Here is a 19,125-nt window from a genome sequence, read left to right as displayed (position 1 = left end):
GTTCTTGTCTTGTTCACTGGGAAACTACAAATACTGATACTGGATAGATTATATATTCCTAGTTCCTCTAGATAGATACTAATAGAAGCTAAACATTTAAATATGTGATAAAGTTTTAAATGTAGTCATTAGAAATTTTGAAACAGTGGATAATTTCCTAATTACATAGGAGAAGGGTAAATAAAGCAAAAATATTTTTAAGTCAATCTAATAAAAAACAGGAAATGAAAAGAAAACAAATAGCTTATAAGGTAAATGGAAAACAAAGTAATATTTTTGTGCTGGTTATTGAGCTACTATATTGTCTCTGAGCTCCAAATTGACCTTCTGTCATATGCTTTATGATGCCACGCAAGCAGCATTCTTTGGATTATTTTGTAACCTACTTCAGTTTGACATCCAGTGTCAGTTGTTAACCGGCCTCTACCTTGCTTACAAAAATGCTGGACTTGGGCCTTTCTTTCAGATTCTCTACGCAGACGGCACTGTGAGCAGTAGTCTCAATGCAGGGCCTGTCAGTCCTCCAGCTGAAATGCCAGCAAGCCCTCACAGTGGAGAACTGGTGGACTCGGTTTCTCAGCAAAAATCAGAAACAGCAACGTCAGAGATTGTCATCACAAAGAAAGGTGATGTAACCAAAGCCTCTCTAGAATGGCTTTAATTAATCAAGTGCTTAATAAATGTTCAGTATCATAACTCATATTTCTCATCTTTTATGACTATATTTATATACACATATACTATATATGTGTGAATTTTAATTGGAATCATAGCATAACATACTGTTTCATTCATTTTTCTTTTATCTTAGTAAGAACTAAGGAACACATTATTATGTCATTAGGTACTTACACACAGCATTAGCTTTCATGGCTGCTATTTTTGGATTGGTTGAGCATATTGGCATTGAGGTTCTGGTTAATCATCTCTGTGGTTCTCTTGACATTTTCATCAGAGTTGCAAGAAGGTCATGTCACCTCCAGGCATGAATTCCTTTTATAGTAACTTCCAAAGCAGAAAGGAAAGAGGGTGTCCATAAGAGCTTTCAAGTGTCTCTCTTTATCAGAAAGGAAACTATTTCCAGATTCTGCTAGGCCTTCCCATGGACCTCCCCTTGTATCTCACTGAGTAGATCTGGTCAGGGACCTAGGCTGGGAAAACAGGATGTGACACTTTTGACTTTTTTCTCCGGAAATGAGCACTTCTAGTAGGGAAAAGAACATAGATTAGAGTTGGTTTAAATTAACAGTGTTAGCCATAATCTCAATTACAAACAGCTCTCCTCTGAGACATTGCCAATTTACACCCCTGCCTGCAGCACAGTATGAAAACACCTACTTCCTCATACCCTGCCAGTGCTGGGATTACTACTGTTTTCACCTTACTCAATTTGATAAACATGCATTTTATTATTATCTAAATTTGTATTTCTTTTATTTATTTATTTTTCTTCTTTTCCAAGTGAGAGGAGGATAGATAAGAGACAGTCTCCCATAAGCACCCCAACCAGGATCCACCCAGCAACCCCTGTCTGGGGCCAATGCTCTGCCCATCTGGGGCCATGCTCACAACCAAAATATTTTTAGTGGATGAGGAAGGAGAAGAGAGAAAGGGAAAAGGGAGGAGTAGAGAACAGTCACTTCTTCTGTGTGCCCTGACTGATAATCGAACCCAGGATATCTACACACCAGGCCAATCAATACTCTACCACTGAGCCAACCAGTGAGGGCCTGAATTTGCATGTCTTTGATTACTAATGAGATTAAACATTTAAAGATGCTTATTCATTTTTTATCCTTTTTTCAAATTTTCTTTTCACATCTTTATTTAGTTTACTATTAGAATATCATCGTTTATATATTTATTTTTAAGAGATTTTTATATATAGTAGATGTGTGTACCAGACACAATTCAGAATACTTTAAAACACAGGGTGAGCCAAAAGTAGGTTTACAGTTGTTCATATGAGAAAGAATGCAAAAATTAATAAATAATAATAAAGGAATAAACTGTTGCACAGATTCACAGCTATAAATCTATGCTTGACCCACTCTGTATTAAATCAGCTAATTGTCATATCTACCCTGTGAAGTACATATTTTAATAATCCCAATTTACAGATGAGGAAATTGTGACACAGAGAAATTAAGAAACTTCTTTGAAATCTCTTAGCTCAGGGGTCAGGAACCTATAGCTCATGAGCCAGATGTGGCTCTTTTGATGGCTGCATCTGGCTTGCAGACAAATCTTTAATAAAAAAATAATAATGTTAAAAATATAAAACATTCTCATGTATTACAATCCATTTATTTCCTACCACTCATGTTCATAGTTGCGGGTGACTGGAACCAATCACAGCTGTCCTATGGGCAACACCAAATTTTTATTGGATAATGCATAAAGTACATGGGTCATTATGAGGTCAAGAAGTAAACTTTCCTCCTTTTTAAGATAGTAGTTAGCTAGCTAATTGTAGAAACCCTTTTGACAAAGAAGATGGCTAAAAGAAAAAAAAAGATGAGGAGTATCATACTTTTCAGCAGGAATGGACAGAGGAATTTGCCTTTGTGGAGAGAGCAGGTTCTGCAGTGTGTCTAATATGCAATGATAAACTAGCATCAAGGAAACAGTCAACGGGTGACTTCAAGAAATGGCACCGTGAGGAGTGCAACCAACAAATCTCCCCAAAATTTCAACAAGTTCATCAACCAGAGACAGAAAAATCTATCCTTGGAGTGTATGGAAGTTTCACACACTGAAGGCAAAGTGCTATCAACAAAACCACCCTCAGATGCCATTAAGAAAAAGGAAATCGAATATCATGGATACAATAGATAAAGAAGGAACACAGATAGATGTGGAAAAAGCCCTACAGGAATTGTCTGACTTCATCAAAAAGAATAACATAAGAATAATAGAGGGAGAAGAGAGAGAAAAAGGAATGAAGAATATATTCAAACAAATAATAGACAAGAACTTCCCAAGCCTGTGGAAAGAACTAAAGCCTCAAATTCAAGAAGCAAACAGAACACTGAGTTTTCTTAACCACAACAAACCTACTCCAAGGCAGATCATAATGAAAATGGCACAAACCAATGACAAAGAAAAAATTCTCAAGGCAGCCAGGGAAAAGAAGAATACAACATATAAAGGAAGGCCTATTAGATTATCATCAGATTTTTCAGCAGAAACTCTACAAGCTAGAAGAGACTGGACCCCAATATTTAAAGCCCTGAAAGAGAGAAACTTTCAGCCAAAAATACAATACCCATCAAAGCTATCCTTCAAATACAAAGGAGAAATAAAAACATTCACAAATACAGAAAAAATGAGGGAATTTATCATCAGAAAACCCTCACTCCAGGAAATACTAAAGGGGGTTTTCCAACCAGATTCAAAGAACAAAACAAAAACAGAACCACAAGTAAAAGCTCCACCAAGAACACAATAAAACCAAATTTAAACTGTGACAACAAAAGCAAAAAAAAAGGGGGGGAGAGAACAGAGATTAACAGTAGCAAAGGACAATGAAGTACAGAAACACTCATAAGACAGGTTACTACAATGAATATGGTAGGTACCCTTTTCATTACTTAATGGTAACCACCCTTGAAAAAACCACCACAGAAGCACATGACTTAAAAAAGGTAGCAACAGAGGAAAGAAGTATAGAATACAAACAAACAAAAACAAATGATAGAAAAACAAAAGAGAAGAATCAAACAAGACACAAAACTAACAGAAAGCAATTTATAAAATGGCAATAGGGAACCCACAAGTGTCATAATTACACTAAATGTAAATGAATTAAACTCACCAATAAAAAGACACAGAGTAGCAGAATGGATTAAAAAAGAAAATCCAACTGTATGCTGCCTAAAGAAACATATCTAAGCAACAAGGATAAAAACAAATTCAAAGTGAAAGGCTGGAAAACAATACTCCAAGCAAACAACATCCAAAAAAAAAGCAGGTGTAGCAACCCTCATATCTAATAATGCTAACTATAAGACAGCAAAAATACTCAGAAAAAATATGGTAATTTCATAATGATTAAGGGGACATTGAATCAAGAAGACATAACAATCCTTAATATATATACACCAAACCAAGGAGCACCAAAATATATAAGACAGCTACTTATTGACCTAAAACCAAAAACTGACAAAAATACAATCATACTTGGAGACCTCAATACACCGCTAACAGCTCTAGATCGGTCATCCAAACAGAGAATCAATAAAGATATATTGGCCTTAAATGAAACACTAGTGCACCTGGATATGATAGACATTTACAGGACATTTCATCCCAAAACGAAAGAGTAAACATTTTTCTCTGGTGTACATGGAACATTCTCAAGAATTGACCATATGTTGGGCCACAAAAATAACATCAACAAATTCAGAAAAATTGAAATTGTACCAAGCATATTTTCTGATCATAAAGCCTTGAAACTAGAATTCAACTGCAAAAAAGAAGGAAAAACCCCACAAAAATGTGGAAATTAAACAACATACTTTTTAAAAATGAATGGGTCAAAGAAGAAATAAGTGCAGAGATCAAAAGATATATACAGACTAATGAAAATGACAATACGACATATTAGAATCTCTGGGATGCAGCAAAAGCAGTAATAAAAGGGAAGTTCATATCACTTCAGGCCTATATGAACAAACAAGAGAGAGTCCAAGTGAACCACTTAACTTCACACCTTAAGGAACTAGAAAAAGAAGAACAAAGACAACCCAAAACCAGTTGAAGAAAGGAAATAATAAAAATCAGAGCAGAAATAAATGAAATAGAGAATAGAAAAACTATAGAAAAAAATTAATAAAACAAAAAGTTGGTTCTTTGAAAAGATCAACAAAATTGACAAACCCTTGGCAAGACTCACCAAGGAAGAAAGACAAAGGACTCATATAAACAAAATCCAAAATGAAAGGAGAAATCACTATAGACATCATAGATATACAAAGAATTATTGTAGAATACTATGAAAAACTATATGCCACCAAATTCAACAATCTAGAAGAAATGGATAAATTCCTAGAACAATACAACCTTCCTAGACTGAGTCATGAAGAAGCAGAAAGCCTAAACAGACCAATTAGCAGGGAGGAAATAGAAAAAACTATTAAAAACCTCCCCAAAAATAAAAGTCTAGGCCCAGATGGTTACACTAGTGAGTTCTATCAAACATTCGAAGAAGACTTGTTTCCTATTCTACTCAAAGTCTTCCAAAAAATTGAAGAAGAAGCAATACTTCCAAATACATTTTATGAGGCCAACATAACCCTCATACCAAAACCTGGCAAGGACAGCACAAAAAAAGAACACTACAGACCAATATCTCTAATGAATACAGATGCTAAAATACTAAACAAAATACTGGCAAATCGAATACAACAACATATTAAAAAAATAATACATCATGATCAAATGAGATTCATCGCAGAATCTCAAGCATGGTTCAACACATGTAAAACGGTTAACATAGTAAAAAAAAGATGGCAGCGGAGTAGGCAGATGCACAGACATCCAGCTCTCACCACCAAACTGGAATACAAATCAATTTAGGAAAAATCAGCATAAAAAACCAACTCTGAACTGCAAGAACAGCTCTCAAAAACCAAGGAGCAAAGAAGAAACCACAACAACCCTGGTAGAGAGCACCTGAACCTCCTCTGCTTACCGGAACGGAGGGGGGGGGGTGAGGCTGAGAGCCCAGAGAGGATCTCAGAGGGAAAAGAGCAGAAACTACTGCTCACAGCCACTTGCCTGGCGACCAGGGACCAAGGTGCGTTGAAAAGACCAGTTTATCTCCCAAGTGGAAAGGACAGGGAGAGGGACAGACTGTGAGGGGCTAAGGAATGCAGGAAACGAACTAAAAAAGCTAACTCATCCGTGCTGGAGGCGGCCATAGCTGGGGGAGGGACTGAACCTTTCACAAAACAGAGCTGAAGTGCTTCCGGATCAGAGATCTCGGGACATCTCTCCAGCTCCAGTCAGCGCAAGAAGACACAGCTGAAAACAAGAAGTGGGGAGGAGGGGCAGTAACTCAGGTCTCCATGGAGATCTGAGATACACCACCCCTACTGAAGCTGAGAAAACACCCTGCACCCAATGAGGTTAGCTGGCTAAAGAGGCCTTCAGAGTCTCAGGTTACACCCATCGCATTCCTGGATACAGTTTCAAGGAAGCCCCCTGCTGAGATCAGTAAACAAGACTATCACCTGTTAAGAAAACAAACAAATCAAGACTTCAAAGCTGCCCAAATCCGAAAGTGGATTACAGATAACAGCTGATACCAACCCAAGAAGACCTAGAAATAACACAACTGAAAACTGGAGGCAGACAACACCAAGCCTAGACTCAACCAACTCTACAAATAAAACACCCAAAAAAGAGGATGAGAAGACAAAGGAGTGCAATCCAAATGAAACCACAAGAGACACCTTAGAGAGATGAACTGACTGATATGGAAATAATCAAACTTCCAGATGCAGAGTTCAAAATAATGATTGTAAGGATGCTTAGGGATCTTAGAACAACAATGGATGGTCATTATGAAAACCTAAATAAAGAAATAGCAAGTATAAAAAAGAATCAGTCAGAGATGACAAATACAATATCAGAAATAAAGACCACAATGGAAGGAATTAAAAACAGGATAGATAGAGCAGAGGATCAAATCAGCGAGTTAGAGGACAACTGGAATGAAGGCATGAAAGCAGAGAAGAAAAGAGAAAAGAGACTCAAAAAGTCAGAGGAAACTCTTAGAGAGCTCTGTGACAACATGAAGAGAAATAACATCCGCATCATAGGGGTTCTTGAAGAAGAAGAAAAAGAACAAGAAATAGAGACTTTGTTCAATCATATCATAGCTGAAAACTTCCCTAAATTAATGCAAGAGAAACTCTCACACACACAAGAAGCACAGAGGACTCCATTAAAGAGAAACCCAAAGAAACCTACACCAAGACACATCATAATAAAAATACCAAAGCTAAGTGATAAAGAGAAAATATTAAAAGCTGCAAGAGAAAAAAAAGTTATCACCTACAAAGGAGCCCCCATAAGGATGACATCTGACTTCTCAACAGAAACACTTGAGGCCAGAAGGGAATGGCAAGAAATATTCAAAGTAATGCAGAACAAGAACCTACAACGAACACTACTTTATCCAGTAAGGCGATCATTTAAAATCGAAGAAGAAATAAAAAGCTTCCCAGACAAAAAACAACTCAAGGAATTCATTACAACCAAAGCAATGCTGCAGGAAATCTTAAGGGGCCTGTTGTAAACAGATCAAAGTGGGAAAAGAATATAGCAAAAAAAGGAATACACCTTTAAAGAAGAAAATGGCAATAAACAACTACATATCAATAATAACCTTAAACGTAAATGGATTAAATGATCCAATCAAAAGACATAGGGTAGCTGCATGGATAAGAAAACAGGACCCATACATATGTTGTCTACAAGAGACACACCTTAGAACAAAAGACACACATAGATTGAAGGTAAAAGGATGGAAAAAACGTTTCATGCAAACGGAAATGAAAAAAAAAGCTAAGGTAGCAATACTTATATCAGAAAAATTGGACTTTAAAACAAAGGATATAGTAAGAGATAAAGAAGGCCACTACATAATGATAAAGGGAGTAATTCAACAGGAAAATATAACTATTATAAATATCTATGCACCTAATATAGGAGCACCCAAATATATAAAGCAGACTTTGATGGATTTAAAGGGCGAGATCAACAGCAATACTATAATAGTAGGGGATTTCAATACCCCACTAACATCACTAGATAGATCCTCAAGAAAGAAAATTAACAAAGAAACAGCAGACTTATTGGAAACACTAGATCAACTCGATTTAATAGATATCTTCAGAACCTTTCACCCTAAAGGAGCAGAATATACATTATTTTCAAGTGCTCATGGTACATTCTATAGAATAGACCACATATTAGGGCAGAAAAGTGCTCTCAACAAATTTAAGAAGACTGAAATCATATCAAGCACTTTCTCCCATCACAACGTCATGAAACTAGAAATGAATCACAACAGAAAAGCTCAAATATTCTCAAACACATGGAAACTAAATAGCAGGTTGTTAAATAATGAATGGATTAAGAATGAGATCAAAGAAGAAATAAAAAAATTCCTAGAAACGAATGACAATGAGCATACAACAACTCAAAATTTATGGGACACAGCGAAAGCAGTGCTGAGAGGGAAATTCATAGCACTACAGGCACACTTTCAGAAGCTAGAAAAAGTTCAAATAAACAACTTAACCCTGCATCTAAAAGAATTAGAAAAAGAAGAGCAAGTAAAGCCCAAATGTAGTAGAAGGAAGGAAATAATAAAGATCAGAGCAGAAATAAATGACATAGAGGCTAAAGAAACAATACAGAGGATCAATGAAACTAGGAGCTGGTTCTTTGAAAAGGTAAACAAGATTGATGAACCTTTAACTAGACTCACCAAGAAAAAGAGAGAGAGGACTCAAATAAATAAAATTAGAAATGAGAGAGGAGAAATAACAACTGACACAACAGAAATACAAAATATTGTAAGAAAATACTATGAAGAACTGTATGCCAAAAAACTAGACAACCTAGATGAAATGGACAAATTCCTTGAAACATACAATCTTCCAAAAATCAACCTGGAAGAATCAGAAAACCTAAACAGACCAATTACAACAAAGGAGATCAAAACAGTTATCAAAAAACTCCCAACAAAGAAAAGTCCAGGGCCTGATGGCTTCACAACAGAATTCTACCAAATATTCAAAGAAGAACTAACTCCTATCCTTCTCAAACTATTTCAAAAAATTCAAGAGGAAGGAAGACTTCCAAGCTCCTTTTATGAGGCGAGCATAATTCTGATTCCAAAACCAGGCAAAGACAACACAAAGAAAGAAAATTATAGGCCAATATCTATGATGAATATAGGTGCTAAAATCCTCAACAAAATATTAGCAAACCGGATCCAACAATATATGGAAAAAATCATACACCATGATCAAGTGGGATTTATTCTGGGGAGGCAAGGATGGTACAATATTCATAAATCAATCAATGTGATTCATTACATAAACAAAAAGAAGAAGAAAAACCATATGATCATTTCAATAGATGCAGAAAAAGCATTTGATAAAATCCAGCACCCATTCATGATCAAAACTCTCAGCAAAGTGGGAATACAGGGAACATACCTAAATATGATAAAAGCCATCTATGAGAAACGCACAGCCAACATCATACTCAATGGGCAAAAATTAAAAACAATACCCTTAAGATCAGGAACAAGACAGAGGTGCCCCCTTTCACCACTCTTATTTAACATGGTCCTGGAAGTCCTAGCCACAGCAATCAGACAAGAAGAAGAAATAAAAGGCATTCAAGTTGGAAAAGAAGAAGTAAAACTATCATTATTTGCAGATGATATGATATTGTATATAGAAAACCCTAAAGTCTCAGTCAAAAAGCTACTGGACCTGATAAATGAATTCAGCAAAGTGGCAGGATATAAAATCAATACTCAGAAATCAGAGGCATTTTTATACACCAACAATGAACAGTCAGAAAGAGAAATTAAGGAAACAATTTCCTTTACAATTACAACCAAAAAAATAAAGTAGCTAGGAATAAACTTAACCAAGGAAACTAAAGACTTGTACTCGGAAAATTACAACGCATTGATAAAAGAAATCAAGGAAGATACAAACAAGTGAAAGCATATACCTTGCTCATGGTTAGGAAGAATAAACATCATTAAAATGTCTATATTACCCAAAGCAATCTATAAATTCAATGCAATACCAATTAAAATACCAATGACATACTTAAAAGATATAGAACACATATTACAAAAATTTATATGGAACCAAAAGAGAACACGAATAGCCTCAGCAATCTTAAAAAAGAAGAATAAAGTAGGAGGTATCACACTTCCTGATATCAAGTTATACTACAAGGCCATTGTACTCAAAACAGCCTGGTACTGGCATAAGAACAGGCATATAGATCAATGGAACAAAACAGAGAACCTAGAAATAAACCCACAGTTCTATGGACAACTGATATTTGACAAAGGAGACAAGGAAATACAATAGAGTAAAGACAACCTCTTTAACAAATGGTGTTGGGAAAATTGGACAGCTACCTGCAAAAAAATGAAACTAGATCACCAGCTTACACCACTCACAAAAATAAACTCAAAATGGATAAAAGACTTAAATGTAGGCCGTGAAACCATAAGCATCTTAGAAGAAAACATAGGCAGTTAGCTCTTGGACATCTCTCGGAGCAATATATTTGCTGATTTATCTCCACGGGGAAGTGAAATAAAAGACAGGATAAACAAATGGGACTATATCAAACTAAAAAGCTTTTGCACAGCTAAAGACAACAAGAACAGAATAAAAAGACAAACTACACAATGGGAGAACATATTTGACAATTCGTCTGATAAGGGGTTAATAAACAAAATTTATAAAGAACTTGTAAATCTCAACACCAGGAAGACAAACAATCCAATCCAAAAATGGGCAAAAGAGATGAATAGACACTTCTCCAAAGAGGACATACAGATGGCCAACAGGAATATGAAAAAATGCTCAACATCACTAATCATTAGAGAAATGCAAATTAAAACCACAATGACCGGTGACGTCACGGAAATGGCGCCGTGAGCAGCGCGTCCGACAGCTCTCCCCTAAATCACAACAAATTTATCAACTAGAAACAGAAAAATTTATCCTCGGAGCATTCCGGAGTTCCACACAAACTGATAGCGAAAGGACTGTTATCACTTGAATCTGAGAGACGAGGGTGTGGAGGAATCGACCACAGGGACATTCTTTCAAACCGCAAGGAAGTGCGCCTGTGGTGAGTCAGCCCATATACTTGGGAACCGCGAGCCGCTGCGAGCGGCCGACGCGAGCCGCCACCGCGAGCCGCCGCGAGCCCCCGCGAGCCGCCGCCGCGAGTGGAGCAGCCGCCGCGAACCGCCGCCGCGAGCGGCCGCCACGAGCCGCTGCCGCGCGCGCCTGGTCCGGTTGAGTACCGCTGACGTTCCCAGCGGCCCGCACACTGCGAGTGGGGGTCGCCGGCCACCGGTGCCCGGAGCGCCCCATTCGCGCGCGTGCCTTGGGCATTCCACGCGCCCAGGGCGCCCTGCTGGCCCGCACACCCAGGGGGCTCCATTATCCTGTGCCTGGTGCGGTCCAGCCGCCAGCAGCAGGGCGAGAGGGAGAGGCTTGGGAGATTCTCTCCGTGGGCGGGGTACCTCACCCAGCCATTCAAGCTAACAATCAAGCGTTGGGGGAGGGGCGCGCACAGGCAGCCTAAAATACCTTTGGAAGCACAGCTGCAACCCAATCACTGAAATTAGCTTAACCCATGAAATCTGCGCACCCTCGGTTCTAATTGATAAGATCTCTCTCAGTTCAGCGTTCCAAGACAAGAGGCATGATATTTTTTAGTGCCTCTCGCTAAAGGGGCGGGGGCAACTTCTGATTAATAGAGCCTCCATATTTAGGGATAAACGCTAACAAGAAGGACTTGGCAGATAATAAGGTCTATACTACACTAGTCGTAAGCAGAGACTAGTGCCTCTTCTTCCCTGCAAAAACAGGCTACAAAGTGTGGAAAGCCTGGGTTGAGAGGTCCAACTAAATGATAGGCGCTGAACAGTCACCTTGACAACAATTGACTCCCACCCCCGCCTGATTACACTGGAGGTCCTGACTGTCAGAGCCTTTCCCAAAGCCTTGCACTGAGTGGGGATAGAGTGGGGATTTCCCAGCTCTTTGAGCCTCTTACTCCCCAGGCAGAAGCAGTTGCAGCCTTATAGCTGGATCACCAGGCTGCTAATTCAGAAAGGGGGGACTAGGAGAGAGAATCCAGGAAAGCAAACTCTCTCATCGTTGGACCCTGCAAACGCCAACAAGCCTTTACTTCCAGCAAGACTAAAGCCAATTATATGACATTGCCATAGAATCCCATCAACTGCAAATCCCTACCTAAGAGTGACACAGGGGCAGAGCCTGGGGTACAGAGTCACCGACCAGGAAGAGGGAGAGAAAAGAAAAAGGAAGAAGTTAACCTCTCAAAATCAAGAAAAACCCACAGACTTTACAACTTGATCCACTAATTTTTTTTGTTGTTGTTGTTGTTGTTTGTTTCTTCTATCTTTTTGCCTTTATTTCCTCCACCTCGGTCCTTCTATTCTCTGCCCATCTTATGCTTCCCCTTTCTGGAACTACACTACCCATGAGTGTTGCATTTTATTTTTCTTCTTCATCCTCACCCTCCTTTAAGGTTATACTCCAAAACACTTAACTCTCACTCTCTCCTCTTTTTTTTTTTTGTCTTGCTTTATTTTGTTTTTTTCTCTTCCTATTTTATTTCTTCCTTCGTTTTTCTCTTTTTCTTATTTTTTCCTTTCTATTCGTTTTTTCTTTTTTCATTTTACTTTCCTCCCATATAATCCTCAATCACAAACAAATTAGTTAATTTGGAACTCAAGGCTTTTTTTTGCTTTATTTCTCTTTTTTGCTTTTGTTTTTATTTTTTTTTTTTGTGGCATTTTGGGTCCTCCCAACCCAAGGTCTCCATTGTATTTAGTCTTCGCTCCACTTAATAGAACAGATTTTTACTTATTATTTTTATTTTTTCTTCTTTATTATTCTTTTTTGGTCCTTTTTTCTGGTTCCCTCTTATCCCTCTCATTATATCTCTTAGTTGACCATCACTTACAAGCAAATCATCTTATGCTTGTCTAAGATTTTTTTCCTTTTTTTTTTTTTTTTTTTTTTTGCATTTAGTAGGTCCCTACTCCCTTTTTTTGCCCCTTGAACTCTTCACTCCAAATCAGGCCCTCCATTATAGGCACGATATTTCCCTGAGGAGGGGAGAGGAGGGAAAGAGAAGAGAGAAAAAAAGGGGGAAATAATAAATTATTACTGGTTTTTTTTGTGGGGTGTTTTACCTTTTTTTTTTTTTTTTTACTTTTTACTCTTTATTAATTCTAATTAGTGCTATCAATAAGACCACCCTCAGATGCCGATAAGAAAGAGGAAATCGAATATTATGGATACAAAAGAAAGAGAGGTAACACAAATAGATGTGGAAAAATCTATGGAGAAAAGACTTAACATATTGGAAGCCTTGGAGCTAAATGACAGAGAATTTAAAATAGAAATCTTAAAAATACTCAGAGAGATACAAGAAAACACAGAAAGGCAATATAGGGAGATCAGAAAACAACTCAATGAACACAAAGAATATATTACCAAGGAAATTGAAACTATAAAAACAAATCAAACAGAAATGAAAAACTCAATTCACGAGCTGAAAAACGAGGTAACAAGCTTAGCTAACAGAACAGCCCAGATTGAAGATAGGATTAGTGAAATAGAAGACAAACAACTTGAGGTACAACAGAGAGAAGAAGAAAGAGACTCAAAAATAATAAAAAACAAGAAAGCCCTACAGGAATTGTCTGACTCCATCAGAAAGAATAACATAAGAATAATAGGTATATCAGAGGGAGAAGAGAAAGAAAATGGAATGGAGAATATACTCAAACAAATAATAGACGAGAACTTCCCAAGCCTGTGGAAGGAACTAAAGCCTCAAATTCAAGAAGCAAACAGAACACCAAGTTTTCTTAACCCCAACAAACCCACTCCAAGGCACATCATAATAAAGATGACACAAACCAATGACAAAGAAAAAATTCTCAAGGCAGCCAGGGAAAAGAAGAGTACAACATATAAAGAAAGGCCTATTAGATTATCATCAGATTTCTCAGCAGAAACTCTACAAGCTAGAAGAGAGTGGACCCCAATATTTAAAGTCCTGAAAGAGAGGAACTTTCAGCCACGAATACTATACCCATCAAAGCTATCCTTCAAATACGAAGGAGAAATAAAAACATTCACAAATACAGAAAAGATGAGAGAATTTATCAACAGAAAGCCCCCACTCCAGGAAATACTAAAGGGGGTTTTCCAACCAGATTCATAGAACAAAAGAAAACAACACCACAAGTAACAGATCCACCAAGAACACAATAAAACCAAACTTAAACTGTGACAACAAAGGAAAAAAAGGGGGGAGAGGATGGAGATTAACAGTAGCAAAGGATGATGAAGTGCAGAAATACTTATAAGATAGGGTACTACAATGAATATGGTAGGTACCCTTTTCATTACTTAATGGTAACCACCCTTAAAAAAACCACCACAAAAACACTTGACTTAAAAAAGGTAGCAACAGAGGAAAGAAGTATGGAACACAAACAAACAAAAACAAATGATAGAAAAACAAAAAAGAAGAATCAAACTAGATACAAAACTAACAGAAAGCAATTTATAAAATGGCAGTAGGGAACCCACAAGTGTCAATAATTACACTAAATGTAAATGGATTAAACTTACCAATAAAAAGACACAGAGTAGCAGAATGGATTAAAAAAGAAAATCCAACTATATGCTGCCTACAAGAAACACATCTAAGCAACAAGGATAAAAACAAATTCAAAGTGAAAGGCTGGAAAACAATACTCCAAGCAAACAACACCCAAAAAAAAGCAGGCGTAGCAATACTCATATCTAATAATGCTGACTACAAGACAGAAAAAGTACTCAGAGACAAAAATGGTCATTTCATAATGATTAAGGGGAAGTTGAATCAAGAAGACATAACAATCCTTAATATATATGCACCAAACCAAGGAGCACCAAAATATATGACAGCTACTTATTGACCTTAAAACAAAAACTAACAAAAATACAATCATACTTGGAGACCTCAATACACCGCTGACGGCTCTAGATCGGTCATCCAAACAGAGAATCAATAAAGATATAGTGGCCTTAAATGAAATACTAGAACACCTGGATATGATAGACATCTACAGGACACTTCATCCCAAAGCGACAGAGTATACATTTTTCTCTAGTGTACATGGAACATTCTCAAGAATTGACCATATGTTGGGCCACAAAGACAATATCAGCAAATTTAGAAAAATTGAAATTGTACCAAGCATATTTTCTGATCATAAAGCCTTAAAACTAGAATTCAACTGCAAAAAAGAGGGGGAAAAACCACAAAAATGTGGAAACTAAACAACATACTTCTAAAAAATGAATGGGTCAAAGAAGAAATAAGCGCAGAAATCAAAAGATATATACAGACAAATGAAAATGAAAATACGACATATCAGAATCTCTGGGATGCAGCAAAGCAGTAATAAGAGGAAAGTTCATATCACTTCAGGCCTATATGAACAAACAAGAGAGAGCCGAAGTAAACCACTTAACTTCACACCTTAAGGAACTAGAAAAAGAAGAACAAAGACAACCCAAAAGCAGCCGAAGAAAGGAGATAATAAAAATCAGAGCAGAAATAAATGAAATAGAGAACAGAAAAACTATAGAAAAAATCAATAAAACAAGGAGCTGGTTCTTTGAAAAGATCAACAAAATTGACAAACCCTTGGCAAGACTCACCAAGGAAAAAAGGCACAGGACTCAAATAAATAAAATCCAAAATGAAAGAGGAGAGATCACCACAGACATCATAGATATACAAAGAATTATTGTAGAATACTATGAAAAATTATATGCCACCAAATACAACAATCTAGAAGAAATGGATAAATTCCTAGAACAATACAACCTTCCTAGACTGAGTCATGAAGAAGCAGAAAGCCTAAACAGACCAATCAGCAGGGAGGAAATAGAAAAAACTATTAAAAATCTCCCCAAAAATAAAAGTCCAGGCCCAGACGGTTATACTAGTGAATTCTATCAAACATTCAAAGAAGACTTGGTTCCTATTCTACTCAAAGTCTTCCAAAAAATTGAAGAAGAAGCAATACTTCCAAACACATTTTATGAGGCCAACATAACCCTCATACCAAAACCTGGCAAGGATGGCACAAAGAAAGAAAACTACAGACCAATATCTCTAATGAATACAGATGCTAAAATACTAAACAAAATACTGGCAAACCGAATACAACAACATATTAAAAAAATAATACATCATGATCAAGTGGGATTCATCCCAGAATCTCAAGGATGGTTCAACATATGCAAAACGGTTAACGTAATACACCATATCAACAAAACAAAGAACAAAAACCACATGATCTTATCAATAGATGCAGAAAAGGCTTTTGATAAAATACAACACAATTTTATGTTTAAGACTCTCAACAAAATGGGTATAGAAGGAAAATATCTCAACATGATAAAGGCCATATATGATAAACCATCAGCCAACATCCTATTAAACGGCATAAAACTGAGGACTTTCTACCTTAAATCAGGAACAAGACAGGGTTGTCCACTCTCTCCACTCTTATTCAACGTGGTGCTAGAAGTTCTGGCCAGAGCAATCAGACAAGACAAAGAAATAAAAGGCATCCATATCGGAAAAGAAGAAGTAAAGCTATCACTTTTTTTTTTTTTTTTTTTTTATAATTTTATTTTTTTAATGGGGTGACATCAATAAATCAGGATACATATATTCAAAGATAACAAGTCCAGGTTATCTTGTCGTTCAATTATGTTGCATACCCACCACCCAAAGTCAGATTGTCCTCTGTCACCTTCTATCTTGTTTTCTTTGTGCCCCTCCCCACCCCCTATCCCTCTCCCATTCCCCCTTCCCCCCCCGTAACCACCACACTCTTATCAATGTCTCTTAGTTTCACTATTATGTCCCACCTACGTATGGAATAATACAGTTCCTGTTTTTTTCTGATTTACTTATTTCGCTTTGTATCATGTTATCAAGATCCCACCATTTTGCTGTAAATGTTCCGATGTCATCATTTCTTATGGCTGAGTAGTATTCCATAGTGTATATGTGCCACATCTTCTTTATCCAGTCATCTATTGATGGGCTTTTTGGTTGTTTCCATGTCCTGGCCACTGTGAACAATACCTGACTTCAAACTCTATTATAGGGCCACGACAATCAAAACAGCATGGTATTGGCAGAAAAATAGACACTCAGACCAATGGAACAGAATAGAAAGTCCAGAAATAAAACCACATATATATAGTCAAATAATTTTTGATAAAGCGGCCAACAACACACAATGGAGAAAAGAAAGCCTCTTCAATAAATGGTGCTGGGAAAACTGGAAAGCCACATGCAAAAGAATGAAACTGGACTACAGTCTCTCCCCCTGTACAAAAATTAACTCAAAATGGATCAAAGATCTAAACATAAGACCTGAAACAATTAAGTACATAGAAGAAGACATAGGTACTCAACTCATGGACCTGGGTTTTAAAGAGCATTTTACGAATTTGACTCCAATGGCAAGAGAAGTGAAGGCAAAAATTAATGAATGGGACTACATCAGACAAAGCTATCACTTTTTGCTGATGATATGATTCTATACATCGAAAACCCGAAGGACTCCACAAAAAGATTATTAGAAACAATAAACCAATACAGTAAGGTCGCAGGATACAAAATTAACATACAAAAGTCCATAGCCTTTCTATATGCCAACAATGAAATATTAGAAAACGAACTCAAAAAAATAATCCCCTTCACAATTGCAACAAAAAAAATAAAATACCTAGGAATAAACATAACAAAGAATGTAAAGGACCTATATAATGAAAATTACAAAGCATTGTTAAGGGAAATCAAAAAAGATACAATGAGATGGAAAAATATTCCTTGTTCTTGAATAGGAAGAATAAATATAATCAAAATGGCCATATTACCCAAAGCAATATACAAATTTAATGCAATTCCCATCAAAATCCCTATGAGATTTTTTAAAGAAATGGAACAAAAAATCATCAGATTTATATGGAACTATAAAAAACCCCGAATAGCCAAAACAATCCTAAGGAAAAAGAATGAAGCTGGGGGCATTACAATACCCGACTTTAAACTATATTATAGGGCCACAATAATCAAAACAGCATGGTATTGGCAAAAAAATAGACACTCAGACCAATGGAACAGAATAGAAAGCCCAGAAATAAAACCACATATATATGGTCAAATAATCTTTGATAAAGGGGCCAACAACACACAATGGAGAAAAGAAAGCCTCTTCAACAAATGGTGTTGGGAAAACTGGAAAGCCACATGCAAAAGAATGAAACTCGACTACAGCCTGTCCCCGTGTACTAAAATTAATTCAAAATGGATCAAAGACCTAAATATAAGACCTGAAACAATAAAGTACATAGAAGAAGACATAGGTACTAAAATCATGGACCTGGGTTTTAAAGAACATTTTATGAACTTGACTCCAATGGCAAGAGAAGTGAAGGCAAAGATAAATGAATGGGACTACATCAGAATTAAAAGTTTTTGCTCAGCAAGAGAAACTGATATCAAAATAAACAGACAGCCAACTATATGGGAAATAATATTTTCAAACAACAGCTCAGATAAGGGCCTAATATCCAAAATTTACAAAGAACTCATAAAACTCAACAACAAACAAACAAGCAATCCAATAAAAAAATGGGAAGAGGACATGAACAGACACTTCTCCCAGGAAGAAATACAAATGGCCAACAGATATATGAAAAGATGCTCAGCTTCATTAGTTATTAGAGAAATGCAAATCAAAACTACAATGAGATACCACCTCACCCCTGTTAGATTAGCTATTATCAACAAGACGGGTAATAGCAAATGTTGGAGAGGCTGTGGAGAAAAAGGAACCCTCATTCACTGTTGGTGGGACTGTAAAGTAGTACAACCATTATGGAGGAAAGTATGGTGGTTCCTCAAAAAACTGCAAATAGAACTACCTTATGACCCAGCAATCCCTCTACTGAGTATATACCCCAAAACCTCAGAAACATTGATACGTGAAGACACATGTAGCCCCATTTTCATTGCAGCACTGTTCACAGTGGCCAAGACATGGAAACAACCAAAAAGCCCTTCAATAGAAGACTGGATAAAGAAGATGTGGCACATATACACTATGGAATACTACTCAGCCATAAGAAATGATGACATCAGATCATTTACAGCAAAATGGTGGGATCTTGATAACATTATAAGGAGTGAAATAAGTAAATCAGAAAA

General features: G+C 36.9%; 1 protein-coding gene across 1 annotated transcript in view; it reads left to right on the top strand.

Annotated features, from left to right (window-relative positions):
• The window catches only part of SPAG17 (sperm associated antigen 17), a 301,342-nt gene that overhangs the window by 199,848 nt on the left and 82,369 nt on the right, over nucleotides 1–19,125 (top strand). The window contains exon 28 of the mRNA XM_066268112.1: nucleotides 467–626. Within this exon, the coding sequence (XP_066124209.1) occupies nucleotides 467–626 (160 nt within the window). The remainder of the gene's footprint in view (nucleotides 1–466; nucleotides 627–19,125) is intronic.

This window comes from Saccopteryx bilineata, chromosome 3 (assembly GCF_036850765.1).
Source record: "Saccopteryx bilineata isolate mSacBil1 chromosome 3, mSacBil1_pri_phased_curated, whole genome shotgun sequence".
In the NCBI taxonomy this organism is placed as follows: Eukaryota; Metazoa; Chordata; class Mammalia; order Chiroptera; family Emballonuridae; genus Saccopteryx; species Saccopteryx bilineata.
Note: the sequence above shows the minus strand (reverse complement) of the source record. Positions and strands in the feature narration are given on the sequence as shown.